This window comes from Zophobas morio, unplaced genomic scaffold (genome assembly GCF_036711695.1).
Source record: "Zophobas morio isolate AGI-343-1 ecotype UQ-CSIRO unplaced genomic scaffold, CSIRO_AGI_Zmor_V1 ptg000379l, whole genome shotgun sequence".
NCBI lineage: Eukaryota > Metazoa > Arthropoda > Insecta > Coleoptera > Tenebrionidae > Zophobas > Zophobas morio.
The window spans coordinates 384,854-404,400 of NW_026972483.1; the positions used below are offsets into that span (position 1 = coordinate 384,854).

At 26.6% G+C, this 19,547-nt stretch overlaps 2 protein-coding genes, 1 long non-coding RNA gene and 1 other non-coding gene across 4 annotated transcripts; 3 read left to right on the forward strand and 1 right to left on the reverse strand.

Moving 5' to 3' along the window:
• Nucleotides 1–620: 620 nt before the first annotated feature.
• On the forward strand, nucleotides 621–6,283 carry LOC135120380 (cleavage and polyadenylation specificity factor subunit 5-like). The gene is made up of 7 exons (XM_064044679.1): nucleotides 621–631; nucleotides 947–1,066; nucleotides 1,894–1,996; nucleotides 3,045–3,095; nucleotides 4,600–4,675; nucleotides 5,406–5,476; nucleotides 6,098–6,283. Exons 1-7 carry the CDS (start codon nucleotides 621–623, stop codon nucleotides 6,281–6,283), a joined length of 618 nt encoding a protein of 205 aa, XP_063900749.1.
• A 2,680-nt stretch (nucleotides 6,284–8,963) lies between these two features.
• Trnae-cuc (transfer RNA glutamic acid (anticodon CUC)) lies at nucleotides 8,964–9,035 on the reverse strand. Its single transcript has one exon. It is a non-coding gene; the product is annotated as a tRNA-Glu (tRNA).
• Nucleotides 9,036–10,194: 1,159 nt separating this feature from the next.
• On the forward strand, nucleotides 10,195–13,560 carry LOC135120381 (eukaryotic translation initiation factor 3 subunit B-like). The gene is made up of 17 exons (XM_064044681.1): nucleotides 10,195–10,247; nucleotides 10,358–10,470; nucleotides 10,622–10,900; nucleotides 11,007–11,092; nucleotides 11,152–11,300; nucleotides 11,363–11,460; nucleotides 11,531–11,616; nucleotides 11,669–11,723; nucleotides 11,786–11,856; nucleotides 11,915–12,006; nucleotides 12,120–12,280; nucleotides 12,346–12,462; nucleotides 12,514–12,651; nucleotides 12,713–12,847; nucleotides 12,902–12,984; nucleotides 13,046–13,240; nucleotides 13,366–13,560. Exons 5-17 carry the CDS (start codon nucleotides 11,203–11,205, stop codon nucleotides 13,558–13,560), a joined length of 1,524 nt encoding a protein of 507 aa, XP_063900751.1. The 5' UTR covers nucleotides 10,195–10,247; nucleotides 10,358–10,470; nucleotides 10,622–10,900; nucleotides 11,007–11,092; nucleotides 11,152–11,202.
• Nucleotides 13,561–16,765: 3,205 nt separating this feature from the next.
• On the forward strand, nucleotides 16,766–17,674 carry LOC135120360 (uncharacterized). Its single transcript, XR_010278584.1, has 4 exons — nucleotides 16,766–16,863; nucleotides 16,914–17,054; nucleotides 17,195–17,303; nucleotides 17,621–17,674. It is a non-coding gene; the product is annotated as an uncharacterized LOC135120360 (long non-coding RNA).
• The last annotated feature ends 1,873 nt before the right edge of the window (nucleotides 17,675–19,547 follow it).

Genomic DNA, 19,547 nt, shown 5'->3' on the forward strand with positions numbered 1-19,547 from the left:
ATTTTTTACTGCTATAAAACCGAGTCACAGTGAATTTTAATAAAAAAGTGAGGCTTATGCTTAGTGTGTATTAGTTCAAAAACGGTTTAAACTATTTTTTAATTATTAGTTTAAAAAAGCCTTTGTATACCATAATGTGGAGATAAAAGTGAAAACAGGAAAAAAGTTGACTTTGTTAGAAATAACAAATAACTTGTTTTTTTGATGTTTTTTTGAAGAGGGGGCTGTCCTAGCCTGCTTATGTACAAACTCGGAAGGAACTTGCACTAAAAAAATTGCGGTTGCCAAAGTTATTTTTAAATTTCAAGATTTGAGTTGGTGGCGCAATTTTTAGATAAGCTTTATACTTTTAACAAATTGGGATATATATAAAATGAGAGAACTATCAAAGACAGTAAACTTGTAAAAAAAAATTTTTTTACCCTTTTTTCCTCGTTTTATATCACCTCCGTTAATATATATATATATTATATATAAATTTTATTAACACCAAAGTTAGTTTTTGACAGCTTTCAGCCTTATATTTAAATTTTAATAATTATAAACTTTTAATGAAGATATTCTTTGTAGGTATCACAATTCAGAAGATAACTATAAGTTTTTAGACAAAGATCCTCAGTATGAAAGGGATGTTAGCGTCGCAAATAGAATTCAAAGGCATACTTTAACTATTATTTTCTACTATATATTACTTTTATATTAATAGTTATATACAGTCATACTTGTAATATCTTATACTAGATATTAGTCATATTTATACTTCATAACTAATTTTTTTTTTGGAACAAATTTATAAATATCCTTTAATTATTGTAACTTACACTTACTTTACAATATTTTTAATGTTTCTATTTCTTGCAACTATTTTATATCAATTTCACTGTGATTTAACAAAAAAATTTCACATAATTTTTAGTTAGATTATCTGTAACTGATTTTTTTTTAGATTAAAAGAGGAGTATCAAGTTCAAGGGATGCGGAGATCCGTTGAAGCCGTGCTTGTAGTGCACGAATACAGTCATCCTCACATTCTTTTGTTACAATTGGGCGTCAGTTTTTATAAACTGTAAAAATCTGAACTTTTATAAAAAAAATTTAGTTTAACATATTTTTATTGTAAACTTGGAAACTTGTAATAAGTAAACATGCTCGTGAGTTTTACTTAATTTTTATAAGAAAAACCTAAGAAACTTTAAATCTAGTGAAAAAAATTTATTTTTACTGTTTTTTTTATATATAACAATATTATTATTAAATGCTGCTTAAACTTTGTTGGAAGAAATTGTTTTATTGGAACTCTTTAAATTCATTGTTGTATTTATTCTTGGGATTTCTTCGAAGAATCAAAAGTGCAGTATATATATATTTTTAACGGAAGTAAAAATTCTGAGAAATTATTTAAGGATTTTTTCAAAAGGGCGATGAAATATTTATATTGAATAAATAGTAAATAATAATTTTTTAAAATTTCTTAAATCTGTTTATATTAATTATCTAATTATTATTTTTATAGTTATTTTCTAGTTTAAAATCAATCTTTTTCATTATTATAAATTTATGTTTTTTAATATTTCAATTTATTTTTTTGGAGTCTGTTAGCACTTTTTATAAAACTTTTTAAGAAATCGCTTTAATATTTAGTTATTAATGTTAACAACCTATTTGTATATTTGATTCGTTTTTTACTCAAAATAATTAGAAATTTATATATAAATATATATTTTTTAATAGATTCATTATAATAACTTATGTTTTCGTTGAATCTTATTTATTTATTTTTGCTCATAATTTTATTTGTTTTAGTAAAAAGTGACGACATTAGAATTAGAATAGTTTTCATTACTTAATACTCTAGAAGGTTTTTTACATATAATTTTATATATTTTCATCGAGGCCTGGCGGCGAACTAAAACCGGGAGAAAGCGAAGAGGATGGCATAAGGAGGCTGATTACCGAATCGTTATGCGCAGAAAATTCTAAAAGAGTGGACTGGGAGGTGCCTCATTTGTTTCTGTGTTTATTTATTTATTAATTGGTCAATAAAAAAGATTTTTTTTCAATATAAATTTCTTTGACTTGAAAGTCGCTTTTTGATATATATTCTATATGGAAAAGTATGCCTTTTTTAAACATTTTTATAAAGTACATTAAAGGATTTAAAGATACATGAAGTAAAAATTAATAATACCTTAAAAAATAAAAAGTAACTAATAGGATAATATTAACAATAAATGAAAACTAACTTATTGTTAGCCCTTCTTTTTGGTTATATCTAAAAACTTTTGGTATATAGTAACTGCAGTTGCACTTCATTGTTTAAACTTGTTTATATAAATATATAAAATTGTTATAATGTACATTTTGGAAAACTTTTATTATTATTTTTTATACTCTGATTTTTTTTTTTCACTAAAAATCTGAGCAGTACTGCACTTTTGCTTAAGTTTTATAAAAAAATTAAATGGTAAATATAGTAAATATTTCCCTATTGTTGGGGCTCCCGATATTCTATTATGTTGCTAATGAAACTTTTTACCATTACTTCCTTTGCTTTTCATTGTAGTTTTGAAAAAACTTTTAGTAAAAAGGAAAGAAGTTTTTTAGGTTTTTTTTTGGTTAAGTCTTTTTTTTCCGAGTATTCATTAAATATTATGTACATCGCAATAAGGCAAGTTTATAAAGTTTTTTTTTTCGAGTTATTAGTGTTTTATATTATTGTATACTAAGTATACTTTTTTAAATAATTTTTTAACATATTCCTCTTTTTTTTTTACACTGACAGCATGCACCTTGTTTAATGTTTTTTTTTGTATCTTTTATTATCGTTGTGTTTTAATACTAATAATTATATTTACTTTTAAAAATAATTTTTAGAGGTACATATATATTAATATAATTTTTAATGAATTATAGTAAGTAAAAAATACATATTTGTTGATAAATTTTAAAATATAAATTTTTTTATAAAAAATTATCATTTATAAGTTTGTATATAAATAAATATATAAAATATATATATATACTAAAATAAACTACTGCAAAAGGTCGTGAGTACACTGTGCAGCTGGTGGAGGCCCAATTTTGACAACTGCTTGGTACTGCTTGTTTTATTTTTTCTTTTATTGGTTACTTTTAACTTTTCGTATACCATTATAATTTTTTTCATCTAAAATATATTACCTACCTAAATTTCTTTGAGACCTGTTTATAAACACTGTTATCGCGGATGAGTTTTGCACGTGGTGCACTTGCGTCAGAATTTTAGTTGCTCTACTAAAATGTAGTAGAACTTTAATTTTTTTTTCGGAATAATTGATAAAAAGTTTTTATATTAATGAAAAAGCTCCTAATAACTTTTTTTTTGGACTTTTTTTAACCATTTAAATCTTAAGACCTAAGTAGCATTGGCTAAAAGATTTTGGATCGGATAAGATTTTTATAGTCATACTAGTCACTGATTGGTTAAACCGAGAAAATTTTACGTTAATTGGTAGCCAATTTTCATTATTTTTATGTCACTCGAACACTAGTGTTTACCTGCCTTACTAGAGCCATCTTTGCGCTTATTGGTTGATCCTTACATAATTTTATATGAAATTTACGGTGTAAATTGTAAAAAGTATATATGCACCTCGCAGTTATAGTTTTTTTTTTTACTTTTTACTTATTATCTTTAGTCAAAAATTTATGATGTTTGACTTTCTATTTTATATTGTTTATGAGTGTACATATTTTTTCTTTTAATTACTTCTTTACCGCTTATATATATTTAGGAAAACGTAGTCCTCCTAAAAAATATATTTTTTATATGCTTTATAAAAATTATACTAAACTTGAGTGGCTTGTAAAGTATTTACAACATATGAATGGTCGTCTTTTCGTTATTAAAATAATGAAAATTTTTTTAAATATATTAAAATTTTTATAAAAGATAATAAAAATTATAGAAAAAAACATTTATTGTATAAATTTTTGATTACTAATTTATATTCTTCAAATTTTTTGTTAAAACTTTTATTGTATTATTAATACGAAGAACGAGCATTTACCTTTTTTACGATGGAAATTGATATTTATATAAATATTTGCTATCATATTTATGCCAATATTAAACCTAAAAGGAAAACTTTGATAAAATTCTTATAACTATTTTATAACTTTTTTATATTTTAAAATTTTTATTATTTTTTTAGTGTTATAGTAATGCGAATAAAACAAAAATTTAATTTTTGCTATTATCGTTGCGATAATTATACGAACAAAAAATTTAAATAAGTTTTCTATAACTATTTCATATTTTTCTCAATGTTTTTCTAATTTTTTAAAAATTATTAAGAAAAAATAAAATTTGAAATAACTATTTATTATTATGTTTATGAGTTTTTTGTTATTAATTTATAATGCACATTATAAATTTTTTATAACTATTTTATATATCTTAAAGTTTTTGTTATAATCTAAAAAAAATTTATATACAAAAACACAAAATTTTGACTTTTTTTAAATAATTTTTTTATTTAAAATTTTTGTTTCTTGGTTTACTTTTTAACTATATTTCTTATATAATATAATAAAGAAAACTTTATATAATAAACGCAGTACCCGTACATATGCTCACACATAACAAAACCTAAAGAACAAAAAAAAGTTCTACTAATACAAGTCCCTGAAGTGTGTAAGATTATTTTCTGTAAATAAAATTGATATCTATTTAATAAAAGTAAATATTCCGGTTATTTTTTATATTTATTAGTAATTTATATTTTTTGTTTGTATTGGCTTATAAAAGTATATAACCATAAATTTTTTTTATAAAATTGTAAAAGACTATTTATTTATTATATAATTTTATTATAAGTAAATTAAAGTAATTTATTATATATTTGTTTGTAAGAAGTAAAGTTATTTCAGTTATAGAGAATTATTTTTGAAAAAATTTATAAATATAATTTTTAAAATTTGACAATTTACACAAGATTTTGAATTCAAATTTATTTTTAAATTATTAATTATAAAAAGAAATTTAAAAAATTATTCTGAGTTTTTTTATAAAACTAATTTCGTTAGTTTTATTATAAGTTTTAAAAGTATTAATTTTTTTGTATATATAAAAATATCTTTTTATATTACATAAGGAATATTATAAAAAAAAATTTCTTTTATTTTTAATAATTAAAATACAGTTATATTAATTTTCAAATAGAATTATTTGTATTAAAAATTTCTAAGACAATTTTTTATATACTATTTAACAAAAAAAATATATAATTACTTTATACTTCTAAATCTGATAATTGTAAGTTTTTTTTTCCTTAACAAAAAAATAAAAAGTACTAAATTTTTTGTTATCATATAAAAAAAATTAAAACTATGTTATATTAATTATAAATAAATATTATTTTTAGACACTTTTGTCGTGCCGCGTAACTGTAAGCTGATTGCAGTCCCTTTATTTATGCTCTACGGGAATTCGCAGGTTTTATATTTATTAATTATTATTATTATTAGGAAAATGAAATTAACTTTAAAAGAACTTTACTTATAAGTATTACTAAAATTAAATTTTTTTAAAAAAGTTTGTTATTACAATAAGTACATGTTTTCATTAATAATCTTATTTAATGAAAAAAGAATTTTTTCAAAAGTTTTTTATTTTAATTTTAATTTCATTTTCATGAATGAAATCTTCAAATATAAAGTCATGTCTTGTAATTATCTTACATTTTTCTAAAAAAATTTATTAAAGTCCGTAAAAGAAATTCTTTTTCCGAAAAACATAAATTATAAATATAGGGGGCTACGTCAACTAATTATTATTGTTAAGCAAAAATATATTATAAAATTAATTGTAATAAATGAAAGCTAAATATTATAAAAGATTATTAATAATTATTATCTTTTTAAAATTGTACCATTTTTTTTAATAATAGAATATATTTTTTTATAGAAGTAATTTAATTTAACTTCTTAAATTTTAAAAAAATTTTCTGTTAATACTTAAGACAGAGACTTATAATTATGATATGAAAACTAATATATTATATAAAAGTAATGTTAGTATAATTTTTAAAAACTAATGTTTATAATGCTTCTTTAGACGTACGGGCCCATCATCTCGTCACTGCCTGTTATACTTTCCCAGTATAATTTTATATTTCATGCTTCTTTTGCTCCAGCCGAAATTACTTCTCAAAAAATTTGTCTAAATTCGGAAGAAAAAAGTATTTTTTTAAATATTTCTTACATAAATGCTATCGATGCGATCGCAATGTTTAGAGGTTAAGGGGAGATAACTCTATCTACCAATAAGGAAATAAGTTAAATTTTAACTTTACATTTGCAAACCGAACCTTTCAGATAAACTCTCGTGATTATTACTACCAATGAATGTCAGGAGATAATCATTGGGCATGCAACGTGCACGAGGGTCGTTAAAGTTACCACATAGAGCAGGAGTAGATTTAGGAGGTTTGACTGAGGCCAGTAAATATGCTTGTGATGCCCACATTAAAGACAGCTCTGATAGCGCTCAGGGAAGGGTAACTGTACCTTCAGGGGTATGTACAAAATGTACAAAATGGGGGACAAACGTAGAACACGTGCAACGACACGTGATATAGATACGTATATAGTCACATGGAATAAAACTTGTGTGGAAACACGTGTTAAGAGCTCGTGATTTGTTAGAGTAACTCCTAACAAACCTTTTCGCCTTCTATACTGCTGCTTTTATACGGCGCTATAAATTTACGAAATGGGAGAGGTCGAGCTGACATATATAAAAATCTAGAAAAGCATTAATTTTTTTGTATAACTATATTCAATTTATATGAGTAAAGTTTTTAAAATATTTATTAATAAATTCTTTTACTTTTTTCTCTGCTTTATAATTTTTTATTTACTTTTCATATTTTTCATTAAAAGGGTAATTTCTAATTTTCTTTAATTAGCATTTCTAAATTTTATTTTGTTAACTGGGATATATTAAAGAAATTTACAAAATTAGATCTATGCTAGTTTTAATATTTCAATTTAAACTTTTTTAAGTTTTTAATAAGTAGATTTCTATTTGTAGTTATAATAATTACTTATAATTTAATCACTTATTAACTTTAAATTTAAAAAAGCTCATTTATTATATTTTTTACTTGCTTTCGATCTTTTTTTACTAACTATTTTTTATTAACTATTCAATTAAATATTCTGCTTTTACTTATGAAATTTGTAGTAAAAAAATTTCTCTTTGCAACAAAATATATTTTAAACTCGGGCCCATCAAAAATTCTTTATATGTTAATATAAGGAATCAAGGAATTTTTATTTTTTTATTCACTTTCGCAGTCAAAATTTTATTTTATGATTTTTTTGATAAAAGTTACCTTAAAAATGATTGTCATGTTTTGATTAATACAAATTTTATTTTATAATTTATAATTTTTATATCTTGTAGTTTTTTTGTTTATTTTTATAATCTAAAAGTATTTAATTAGTTAAGTTAATATTACCAGCGCTTTAAAAAAACTGAAAGTCTTCAAGTTTATATTTTCTATAAAATTTAAATAATAAAAATTAAAAAATTAAAAAAACTTTAACATAACTTTAATTTTAATTGTTATTATTTAATTTAGTTTAACGCATTCCAAAAAAAAATTGCTGTTTATAATTTTGCTTATATATATAAATTGATTCGAACTGGAGCGCTTGATTAAAATTACAAAATTTTTCGCTGCTTAAAACTTTGAATTAAATCTTTTTAATTTTGATTTTGTTAAATTTGTAAAAAGGTTAACTAAAGAAAAATTTATATAATAAAAACAATTCACTATAGTAGAATACTTAAATCTTTATTATAAAAAGGCTTTTTTATAAACAATTAAAAATTTATAGGCAAAAAATTTTATTTGAGATATTTTTAAATACTTTTAGTTTAACTTCTGATAATGTTTTATAACTTTTTTTTCTAATATAAAAATATACTAAATAACATTTTTTCATTTATACAAAGCAGTTGTTGAAATATTTAAGGAAAATTTGGAAGATAACCGAATGATTAACGCTACGGAGAATTTTAAATAAGTAGCGAAGGATGTTTTAATAAAGTAGTATTTCCCAAAAGTTTGTTCACATTTATAAAATTTTTAAATGACATGGTTAAGTTGTTGATCAAATTAAAAAAACTGAATTTTTTGTTTTAACTTCTAGCAAGCTAAAAGATAAAATAACCTAATTTTTTCTCATTTCTTAATTTTTACAGAATATTTTTATTGTAACTTGAAAAGTTTAGCAAATATTATAAAGCTAAATTCATTGCCAAGTTAACTTTAGTAGCATAAAATTAAAAAAACTATATATTACCCAAAATTACTTGACGGTAAGTATTTTAAGCATTCAATAAAGCATTAAGGTATACTAAGAAAAAAGCAATAAAAATCTGGAGAGTGAGAACATTGAAGAGTAGCTTTTTAACAAGTTACTATGTTTTTGTAAAGGTGTTAAATTTTTTTTTTTAAAATAATTAATTTAATTAGTGACAGAGAGCACAGTAGGCTAATATTTTAGGGAGAATTTATTAAAAGCGTTTCAATTTTATTACAAAATTTTGTTAACAGAGTAATATTAAGCTATGGTAAGTCTACTTTATAGTGTTGTATTTTAAAATAAAGCATAATAAAGGGCAAGTGCATTAACAAAAAAAGCTAAAAGTTTAACTATGGGATCACAACTCGGTTTAAGTAAAAATCAAAATGGCAATGACCACGTTACTGAATAAAGATTAAAAAAAAAGTGTTTAAAAGCTATCATCATAACACTTTTTGTTAACGCAGCATGGTTTAGTACAGTCTATACTAAAAGTCACTTCCTACATTAAAGCAGGATTAAAGGGCGCAGGAATTACCAAAAAGCTTTAATTTTATCTAATGCAATCGCAACGTTTAAAAAAGCTCATAAGTACAAAAGAAGTACTCCTCGTCGGGGAATCGAACCCCGACCCCTGCCGTGAGAGGGCAGTATCCTAGCCGTTAGACTAACGAGGAAGCCACATCGTGGGCGCTCTCTCTTTTGTATTTAACTTAAGCACTGACTTTCTTCTTTCGTCTATACCTACCCAGATAGCACCATTGCATTTGTTTTTATAGACCTCTATACCGCTACCCGTCTCTAATTTATTTGAAAGAAGTAAAGCTATGGTTTTAACTCCCCTAGTTAGTTACTCATCACAGGGCTGAAAAATTTTGAACATGAATTTTTCTCTTAAGCGCTTTTCCTCATGTAGTTAAAATTTTAAGTTCATTATATTTACCAGAAAATTGTAATATGAAGTAACACATGTGTAATAAAGTAGCTCTATAAATTCATTTCCCTCTTAAATCATAACTTAGCCAAGGAAAAACTTTTTTTTTTACCTTAGGCCGAAAGTACGTATAAATCAATTACCTAAAAACGTTTAAAATACGTAAGAACAATAGTTTAATTACTGACTATATTAAGTTATTAACGTCGCCTTAAATTTAAAGTGAAAACTAAATCTATTTTTAAATTTAGCAGTTTCGTAAAAAAGGGCCTTGCTTATATTTTAAGATCACGGTAACCCTCCTTGCCATAAAGATATAAAGAGAAAAGAGAAAAAAAAAAATTTGTGGTAAAGTCAAAGTATTTTTATGTTAAGTTTAAAAAAAAAGGGCATAAAGGAAGTTATTAGTTTAATCAGCGTAAAGCTATAAAATAGGTCAGATATTTTTATTTATTCAAGTCAGAAACTTTTTGAAAATTATTATTATAATAAAGATAGAAGGTATTTTCACTGTAAGCCGCCAAGTTGTGTATTATAAAAATTTAGTCCTTTCTGAATTTGAAATTGTATTTGAGCTTCATCTGTTAACGATTGATAATTTCGAAATTCTTTTTTCAGTAAATAAATATAAAAGTCCTTATTTGTGTACTTTAAACTTTTTTTAGCTCTCAAAAGACTTCGATAAAGATTTAAAACTTGTAACTGCCGATCAGTTCTCGTCATAGTCAATTTCGTTTGTGCAAAAAATTATTAAATATTCTAGTAAGTACCACGAATGAGCACGTGACTCAGTTTTCCGAACTTCTGTGTCAGTCGTTTTAGCCGGAAAACATTTGTGGGCTATTTTATTTTCCCGCAGTATAAAAAATAATTTTTCTGATGGTGTTTAAAAAACAAACTACCAAGGAAATTGTAGAGCAGTTATTAAATGAAAAACTTACTGAGGAGGACTATGGTATTATTGGTTTACTTATTATATGTTTTTATTATAAAAACTGTAAATTGTGGTTTAGCATAAATTATTATATAAAATAGTAACTTTTATTTCACTAAAAATCTTTACAGCTTTAATAAAAGATATTGCTGAACAAGAAATCCCCAGATTTCCGACTGACGAGGATTTGCTTTCTTCCGTTATCGCCGTTGATGGCATCCCCGTTATAGATAGCTCTAGGAAGGTTTTTTGTAAAAATAATCATTTTGAAAGATCTTTATACAAGATTTTTTATTAATTGATTATAACTTTCAACATTTATTATTGTAGTAAAATTTTTAAAAGTAGGTTTTGTATTTTTTATAACTTTTATCTTTTTTTATGTTATGATATAGGAAAAACTTATTGGTATCTTAGCCAAAAAATTTTCTTGCCCCGAAGGTAGTAAGGTATCAAATGCTGCTAAGTTCCAAGTTACGAAAGACAGCATTGAAATTCCATTGGATGAAGAAGGAAATTCTAAAGGCGATTTACTTTCTACCTTTCTTTATTATTATACTTTATTACTTTTTTTTTGTTAGGTTTCTGCTTTGTAGATTTTGGTTCACCCGCTGACGCTGAAAAAGCTCTGCGTTTGCTTAATGGCCGTCATTTAGATAGCAAACATATTTTTCGTAAGTTTTTACATTATTATGGTTACTTTATTTCTTTAATTTTTAATAAATTAAAAATGTGTTGAACGTTATGAAATCTTTTAAGTTTTAAATTATTATTTATCAGGGACATTTAAGTTATCAAGTTTGGATAATTATTCTAAAATTAACGACGAATTTGTTCCTCCACCTGAACCCGAGTTCCAAGAAACGGTAATTTTTTTACTGCGATTTATTTATATTTATATATATTTCTATGCGATAATCAATAGGGGGATTACCAGTCATGGTTGTTGGACAAACACTGCAATGATCAGTTCGTTATGTTTCACGATCGCATGACATCCGTCATGTGGAACACCAAGACGGGCGCTCAACCCTGCATAGAGCGTGATCATTGGGCGGAGCAATACGTGGCTTGGTTGCTTTCATTTTAAAAAGTACAATTTACTTGTTTTTATGCAGCAATTTCTCTATTAATAGGTCCCCCAAAGGGAGTTTCCTGGCCACTGTGCACCAGCAAGGCGTTGCTTTATGGGGCGGCGAGTACTGGAAAAAAATTCAGCGGTTTGAACATTCTGGTTTAGAAAATGGATCTTAATTTTTTTATAAAATTTTTTAATATTACAAACTTTACTCTGTCATTACAAGGCGTTCAACTTCTAGACTTTTCGCCTTGTGAAAAGTACATCGTCACCTGCAATAATGAGATCGTCGATGACCGAGACAATCCCCGTGTACACTTTCTAATAGCGTTCTACCTGTTCTGCTCAATATCTACACCTGCAGGCAATTATCATTTGGGATATTCGAACAGGCGCCAAACTTCGGTGTTTTCAAAAAGGTTTTTGCTTTTAGTTTTATTGACTTTACGGTTTTCCTTTAAGTTTTTACTTTTATATTTAGCTGGTAAGGAGTTCAGCTGGCCCGTCTTCAAGTGGAGTCACGATGATAAATATGTTGCTCGGCCTGGAGACGTACTTTTGTTACTATATTTTTTATTTAAGAACTGAATGGATTAACTTATATATTAAGGATTATATTGCTATTTACGAAACTCCTTCCATGAAAACTTTGGTAAAAGGAGAAAAGAAAACTATATTGGTTGAGGGACTCAGAGATGCTTCGTTATTATTATTATTATTATTATTATTATTATTATTATTATTATTATTATTATTATTATTATTATTATTATTATTATTATTATTATTATTATTATTATTATTACTTCTTATAGTTTCAGTTGGTCACCCACCGTTCGCCATTTAGCTTTTTGGGTGCCTGAAAAAGATCCCCATCCTGCTAGAGTTGCTTTACTGGAAATCCCCTCGAAGCAAATAGTCCGCTCGAAGAATTTGTTTAATATTGAGCATGCAACTATGCACTGGCATGAAAATGGTTTATTCTTTACATTTTTAACTTGAGTTATAATTAAAATAATACTTAATATTATTATCTTAAAGGCTATTATCTTTGCGTTAAAGTGGACTCTAAATCGAAGAAGGGAAAAGAATTTTCTAGTTTCGAAATTTTTCGAGTTAAAGAAAAGTCGATACCAGTTGACACCCTCGAGACCAATGGTTCGTCAGTGCTGCATAACATTCACGTGGTTACTAAACTTTTTTTTCAAGAGCCCGTGTATGCCTTTTCATGGGAGCCAAATGGGCATCGGTTTGTTGTTATTCACGGCCACCAAAAGAATTCCTTGAACGTCACTGTGTACACTATGAAAGGCCGGCAGAGCGGCATTGATCAAGTGACTCGTCTCTGTTAGTAACTCTTGTATATTTATAGGAATATACTTTTTTTTAATAGTTATTATATATGAAGTTCTTATAGAGCTGAGACCTTTTCGTACGGTGGTGTGGTCTCCTAAAGGCAGTCGGTTTGTCCTTGCCAATCTGTACGGGGCCAATCGGTCTTTGGAGTTTTGGGACGCTGACTCTGCCACCCGTCTTAATCAGGGTTTCTCTTGTTTTCTCTTTTAATTAAAATAATTGATTATTTTAATCTTCACAGGCGAACACTATTTGGCTAGCAGAGTTGAGTGGGACCCCACTGGTCGCTATGTAGCCACTTATGTTAGCGCTTGGTCGGAACCTGTAAAACCACTTCTTTATTATATATTATCTTTTATAGTTTAGCTTGAAAAAAAAACCATAGACAGAGCACGGATACTATCTCTGGACGAGCCAAGGACGGCTGTTGCATAGGGTGCCCGTCCCGAAACTATGCCAGTTTGCTTGGCGGCCTCGTCCAAAAGACGATCTCAGCCCAGAAGAGCTAAAGCTGGTGGAAAAGAAGGCTCGGGAGTGGGCCAGCCGCTTTGATAAGGAAGATAGAGAGATTGAGGGGAAGGTACCGTTATAATCACGAAAAACAGATTTTTTTAAAAAATTAAGAATTTTTAAGATTTTTACTTGATTTTGCGAACAATAAAGTAATAAAGAAATGCAATAATTAACACGATACTGCTCTTTCAGGTCACCGAAAACGAAAGAAAATGGCGAAGAGCCCAACTTGCTCAGTGGAGGACTGCTTTGGCTAAAGTCGAGGCGGCAAAGACTGCACTGCGCGAAAGTTGGGGACGCGTGGAACCTCCTCCCCAGGTTACTCAGGATTGGATCGAAATTGAGGACGAAGATGAAGAGCTTCTGGAAAGAAAAGTTTTTGCTTAATATATTAAAATGCTTTAAAGTTAATATAACTTTTTTTGTTTACTTGATTTTTATATATATAGTTGTTTTTTTATTTGTTTTAATTTTTATTTGTACTTCCTTATATCCATGATTGCCTTTGGTGAATATTGTCTTCTTACATAAAATAAAGTTTGTACTATTTTTATTAGCTATTTTAATTTTACTAGTTTTAGTTTAATATGCTTAAAGCGGGAAAGTATAAAGTGCACTGAATTGCATTATTTTTATAACACGTGGGTCACGTGCGAACTATAAATAACTCTATTTGGTGTCTTCTTTTGGACGTATACTTTTGGGTGCGTGAGCCTACGTGATTGCGAACTTTAAGGCTGCTATAGAAAGTCAATGTTACTACTTTTTAGTGACTTTGTGCACCAAATCTCAAGCATGAGGGTTATTAATATAACAAATTGGAAATTTATGCTTTACGTTACGTTTAAATTGTAAGGGAAACGCTTGTGCGCTTTGCTTTGGAACGTTTGTAAGCCAATTATAGCAGCCTAGGTTAGAATAAATTTATATAAGTAGTGTTTACAAGAGCTTTCGTATTATATACCTGGTGGAACCCCTCGAAAGTCAATAAATAAAATTTCGTTAAATTTAAGATCCTTTAGTAAGTCTGAGGTGTCAATGTACAAAGTAATTGCAGTTTGTCAGAGATATTATATAAATAACTCTATTGTAACTAAAGATAAGTGGTACTATGGTGTTTGACGTGGTAGTTATTTATTTATTGTTATAAAAACGGTACCGAATAATTTCACATATATTTGTAACTATCAGATAATCCTAAGGACGTTATTATATGTATCAACATAGCAAAGTAGTCAATAAAACACAATGCGGAACAAAATAATACTAAACTAATGCATAAAATACTCAAGTTTTAAAAATGGCCGGTATAACAAAACTAAATCTGAAACTGAACAGTAAATTATACTCCGGAAGTTGTCACTTAAATTTAAATAAAAGATAAGAATGTCTTGGTCAAACTTTTAAAAATTATTTTTTTTCAGTAAGCCTGTAGGTGAGTAGAGACTTATAATTAACAGAAAAAATACCTAGCGCTAATACTGCGTATTTATTTGACTCTGTTTACGAAGAAACAAGTGAGGTTAAATAAACCCTTAACTACTTAAACTATCATCACTTCATATATTAGCAATATTTAATATTATAAACTCTATATACACACCGTTGCAAAACGTAATACAACTTATAAATAACGGCCTGCGTTGATGCTCGGTAAAAAAAGGGCACAGACTTCCTGCTCTTGTTAGCGACCTCTTTCATTTCTTAACGGTATTACCTTATGCTCACACACACCGAAAGCTTTCGGTCAGGTTGCCAGCGTAAAGGTTTACGCCTAAAATACATTATTCTTTTGGGATTTTCTAATAGTTTAAATCTTATTCCTATCACATATATAAACAAGACTCGAAGTGCACTCGTAGCTCAATTGCGAACAAACTTTGAAATTCGTGAATAACCATTTGTAGCTGTTGACAATACGTAGAAAACGGTAGCCAGAAGCCCTAGATAAACATCTTGGCGTAAAGCATCTTTTAACACAAGTTAAAGCGAGCCCTTCATAACGCGTACAGCTTGCTTTTATGTCACTTGAACGCAGGACGCTAAGGCCGACAAGCCAAAAACCCGAACAGCAGACGCTTATGTCATTATTAACCGAATACACCACACATACAAGCTAGATTTCGAGAAACGAGTGGTATAAGGAAGGTTAAAACGCTGGACTCTAGGCTTTGTAATTACAACTATATACCACCATACAGTTTAAAGTCGAAATAAATTTTCTACATCTAATTGGGGCCACTGTTAGCCCTTGAGTCCATTATTAGAATGCCATGGAGATATACAGAGAGCTAGCACACCCCGTAGGAGATTTAATTTCTGCTCTTTATTTCCTGCGTGAAACGTGTTGTGGTATAGTAATTACAGTATTATATACATATAATTTGTCTAATAAATTTATTTATAAATCATTGCTTTTATAAAATCAGCTCAACTGAGGGTGACCCAAATCTGATACATGGGAACCAAAGTAAGTATTTAACTGTCATTGATCGAATGAAAAGGTCTGATTGGTGAAAATTTAATTTACGACCTCGAGTTACGCATTAATGCTCTTGACCACTAAACCTGGTCGGGAAACTCTAAGATCAGTATGATAATTTACGAGTTTACCCTGCTAATGAGCACCTTTTCGAAATAATAAGCTTTTCTTCACCACGTTAATAGTCAATTTTTGTCAATGTCGCCTATTAGCAAGCGAAAGTAGATAGCTTTCAGCGAAATTCCAACTGGAACGCTGACAATGCATTGTGAGAGTTAACAAACGCAAACAATTATAAGCGGCGCAGTATAGCGGCTTTAGCTAGTTTGGCGACTGCTGTCCAATGCTTTAAGTGTCTGTTCTTGTATAGCGTAGAATTTATGGTAGTTTTTTCTGCAGTATCTCTACAGTGGCCGCCTTACATCACAACTGAAAAGTGTAAGACAATAAGAATGGAATAGTAGTATATTGACAAATCTTTTAAATCTCGACTGTGGTGAGCTATCTCGAACTTTTTTTTATATAACAGTAAAAGAAGTATACGCTTAATACGCGTCGCGGTCCAAACGTTGGATTAAGTATTTAAATTAGTCCACGTGCTCTTACCAGGTTTTTCTCACAATCATTGTCTGCTTTGCCTTCAACTTTTCTTTAGTCTTAATGGTTTTAAAGAGGAGAAAGTCGACGGGGAGCCTCTTAAACCCGAAAAGGTTAAGAAACTCTTCTTGCAAAGTTAAGAATTTCGAGATCTCTGGTAAAAATAACAAGATTAAAAGAAATAATAAAAATGCTTCAAATGATTCTTTACAACAAAATTCTAAACAGTTTAAAAATTCAAAAATTGGCAAAAAAGTTAACGCTAACCGTAAAAATACATCTCTAAATATTTATGAAGGAACTGCTAAAACTTCTATGGATGAAAATAAAAAAAAAACAGGTATCTTTTTACACCTTTATTATTTAATGTTTGACGCACATTTAGTTATTATTTATTAGCCTATTTTAGCTAAATTATACGAGGTTTATGAAAGTTATACTCAATGGTTGTGCATTAGGCGCTAGTTTTAATAGTTACACTCTTTGAGTTTTGATTTTTCATTGTAGAAAAGACGGCAGAAAATAACAGCCTTCATCAATTACGAGTAAAAAGTACAATTGAAAGGAAGGCTATTATAGAAAAGAAGATTCAACGTTTACAAAATAAAAATGTATAAATTTATTTACCTTTTAAATATTAGTTCTAATCCATTCTGTTTAGAAGCGCAAACTTCCAAAGAAAAAGAACTCTGGTATTTTATATTTAGGGCATATCCCTTTTGGTTTTTTTGAAAAAGAAATGAGAATCTTTTTTTCTCAATTTGGAGAAGTAAAACGTTTACGCCTTTCGCGTTCTAGAAAAGTTATTAATTTTCTTTTTATACTTAAGTCTCAATTTTATTATAATATTGTTATAAACGTAATAAATTTGAAATATAATTATTTTTGTTATCAAATTTATTTTTAGTTTGTACGAATTATATTTTATTTGCCTCTTTAAAGACTGGAAACTCTCGTGGTTACGCTTTTATTGAATTTAAAAATAAAGAAGTTGCTGAAATTGCTGCCGAAGCAATGGATAACTATTTGATTTATAATAGGCTTTTAAAAGGTTTTCTTTATTTCTAAATTTATAAAGTATAAATTATATTATTTTTAATATTATAAAAATATATATTTATAAGTTATTTTTTTTTACTTAGAAGCTCGTCATCCTCTATAGCTTTTTACATTTTTTGATTTTGTTTTATTGAATTGCTTTTATTTATTACTTATAAAAGCATTTACTGATATAAGAGATCCGTGCGTTTATACGTCAAGTACTTAATTTTTTTTATAATTTGAATTAAATGTAATTTTATTAAAAAATTATAGTATTTTTATTATTTTATATAGTATTTTAATAATTAAATTTTAATTTTACTATAGCGAAATGTATACCAGTTGAAGAAATTCATCCAAAGACTTTTAAAGGAATTTCCCATCCTTTTAAAAAAACTAACTTTTTGGGTTTAGAAAAGAAAAAAAGATTAAAAGTTTACTTTTTTTCATATTAATTTTTTTTTAATTTTTACTTGCTTTTTTTGTTACTTGATTTCTTTGCCTAAATTTAAAATTGCTACACAATTTTCCTTTATTTATTTTTATTTCTATTATAAACATTTATAATTTACTGTAACAAAGTTGATCTTTATTTCCTTTCGTATATTTTGACATTGTGGATTTCGAGTATTACATAAAATTTAATTTTAATAAAATTTTAAATATTAATTTTGTTTATTATTAGTTTTTTGTTTATTTTTTACTTAAACATTTTGTCTCGTTATAATGTTTTTCGCTTTACTATTACAATCTGCTTTTATTTTAAGGGCATAATTTACTACAACATAAATTTTATCTTTATGTCAACCTTTAATAATATTAACTTTTCGGATGTTAAAAAAAATTAAAAATTTTTTTATAAATTTTTTTTCTTGTTAAATTATTTTTAGTTGCTTTTTTTGTTAAGTTAAAATTTTTCCTTTTTTTTGATTGAATTTTATTATAAGATTTTAATTTATCGCCACACAAAAAAAATTTACTATTTCATTTTTTAATCGTTGACTATTTGGATTTGAAAAGAGAAAAGTTTAAACGTACATTTCGTAAAATTCAAACATTTTTTGTTATGAAGTTTTTTCTTTTTGGTTTATTTTTTTACTTGCAATTTTGTTTACACTTTAAATATTCCGTTTTGAATTTTTAAATCCTTAAAACTTTTTCTTTAAATGTAATTTGAACATGAAGTTTAAACTGCTTATAACAATTTTTTTATAGACAAAATTTATAATATTTTCATTAAATTTTTTATAATTTTATTATATTTAAAAAACAATAGATTCACTACAGTTATCATATGAGTTTTAACACTTATTAAGAATTTAATTATTTCTCACGTAATTTAAAAATTAACGGTTTTAATTAAATTGAACTTAATTTTAATTTATTTCAGTTTTTTATTTATAAACTTTTAGTTTTTTAGAAATTTATAATCTAATAAGTATTAGTTATCTTTAAGTAAATTAATTTTATTTTTTTATTTGAAATAAAATATTTAAATTTAAATATATTAATTTTGTATTGAAAAATAAAATGTAACAATAAATAAATTATTACAATTTCATAAAAAGTTGTTTTGTTTTTAGATCTTACTGTTTTAAATCCTAAGTTTTTTTTTTTGCAGAAACGCACGGCTGAACAGATCGCGGGAAGAAAAGCGAAATTAATTAATAAACAAGTTAAACTCCGCAAAAAACTGAAAGCTTTGAATATTAATTATAATTTTTCTGGCTATGTATTACATTTTTAGTTTACTTTAAATTGTTTAGCCTTTTTTCTTGCATGCGATGTTATTTTAATATTTAATAGAAAGCTTCGTTAGAAGGCGATTGCAGTGAAGTCGAAGAACGCAGGCAAACACAAAATGATGAAAAAATTATTTAGAAGTTAATTAAGTTTTAGATAATAACGTTGTGCTGTTTTGTTAGTCAAAAATTAATAAACTATTTTTTAGAGATTTTTTAATTTTTTGGGTAGGTTCAAAAGTTAAATTGTTATTATATTAAAAGTTGTCACCATTAACACTAATTTGGTTGGTGTAGCGTAACGAAAAGTTTGTAAGAATTTCTTTTTGTCTACGAGAAAACCGAGCTGTAACTGAGAGCTTAAAACTTTCTGCTAAATTGCAGGCATATTGAAAAATTTGTTATCATCACTGGCCAATTGTACTTAAAATTTATAGAATTTCAGTCGTTTATTATAATTGTTAGGGAGTTATTTCAGCACTTTTCATTGTGAGCAGTTCTACTTAATATAT

Coding starts and splice junctions, on each gene's coding strand:
- LOC135120380 (XM_064044679.1), top strand. Junction 1,067..1,893: donor GGCGTCAGTTTTTATAAACT/GTAAAAATCTGA, acceptor ATTTTCATCGAG/GCCTGGCGGCGAACTAAAAC. Junction 1,997..3,044: donor CTAAAAGAGTGGACTGGGAG/GTGCCTCATTTG, acceptor CTACTGCAAAAG/GTCGTGAGTACACTGTGCAG.
- LOC135120381 (XM_064044681.1), top strand. CDS start 11,203: ATGTTTCACGATCGCATGACATCCGTCATGTGGAACACCAAGACGGGC. Junction 11,617..11,668: donor ATGACCGAGACAATCCCCGT/GTACACTTTCTA, acceptor CTACACCTGCAG/GCAATTATCATTTGGGATAT. Junction 13,241..13,365: donor ATAGAGAGATTGAGGGGAAG/GTACCGTTATAA, acceptor CTGCTCTTTCAG/GTCACCGAAAACGAAAGAAA.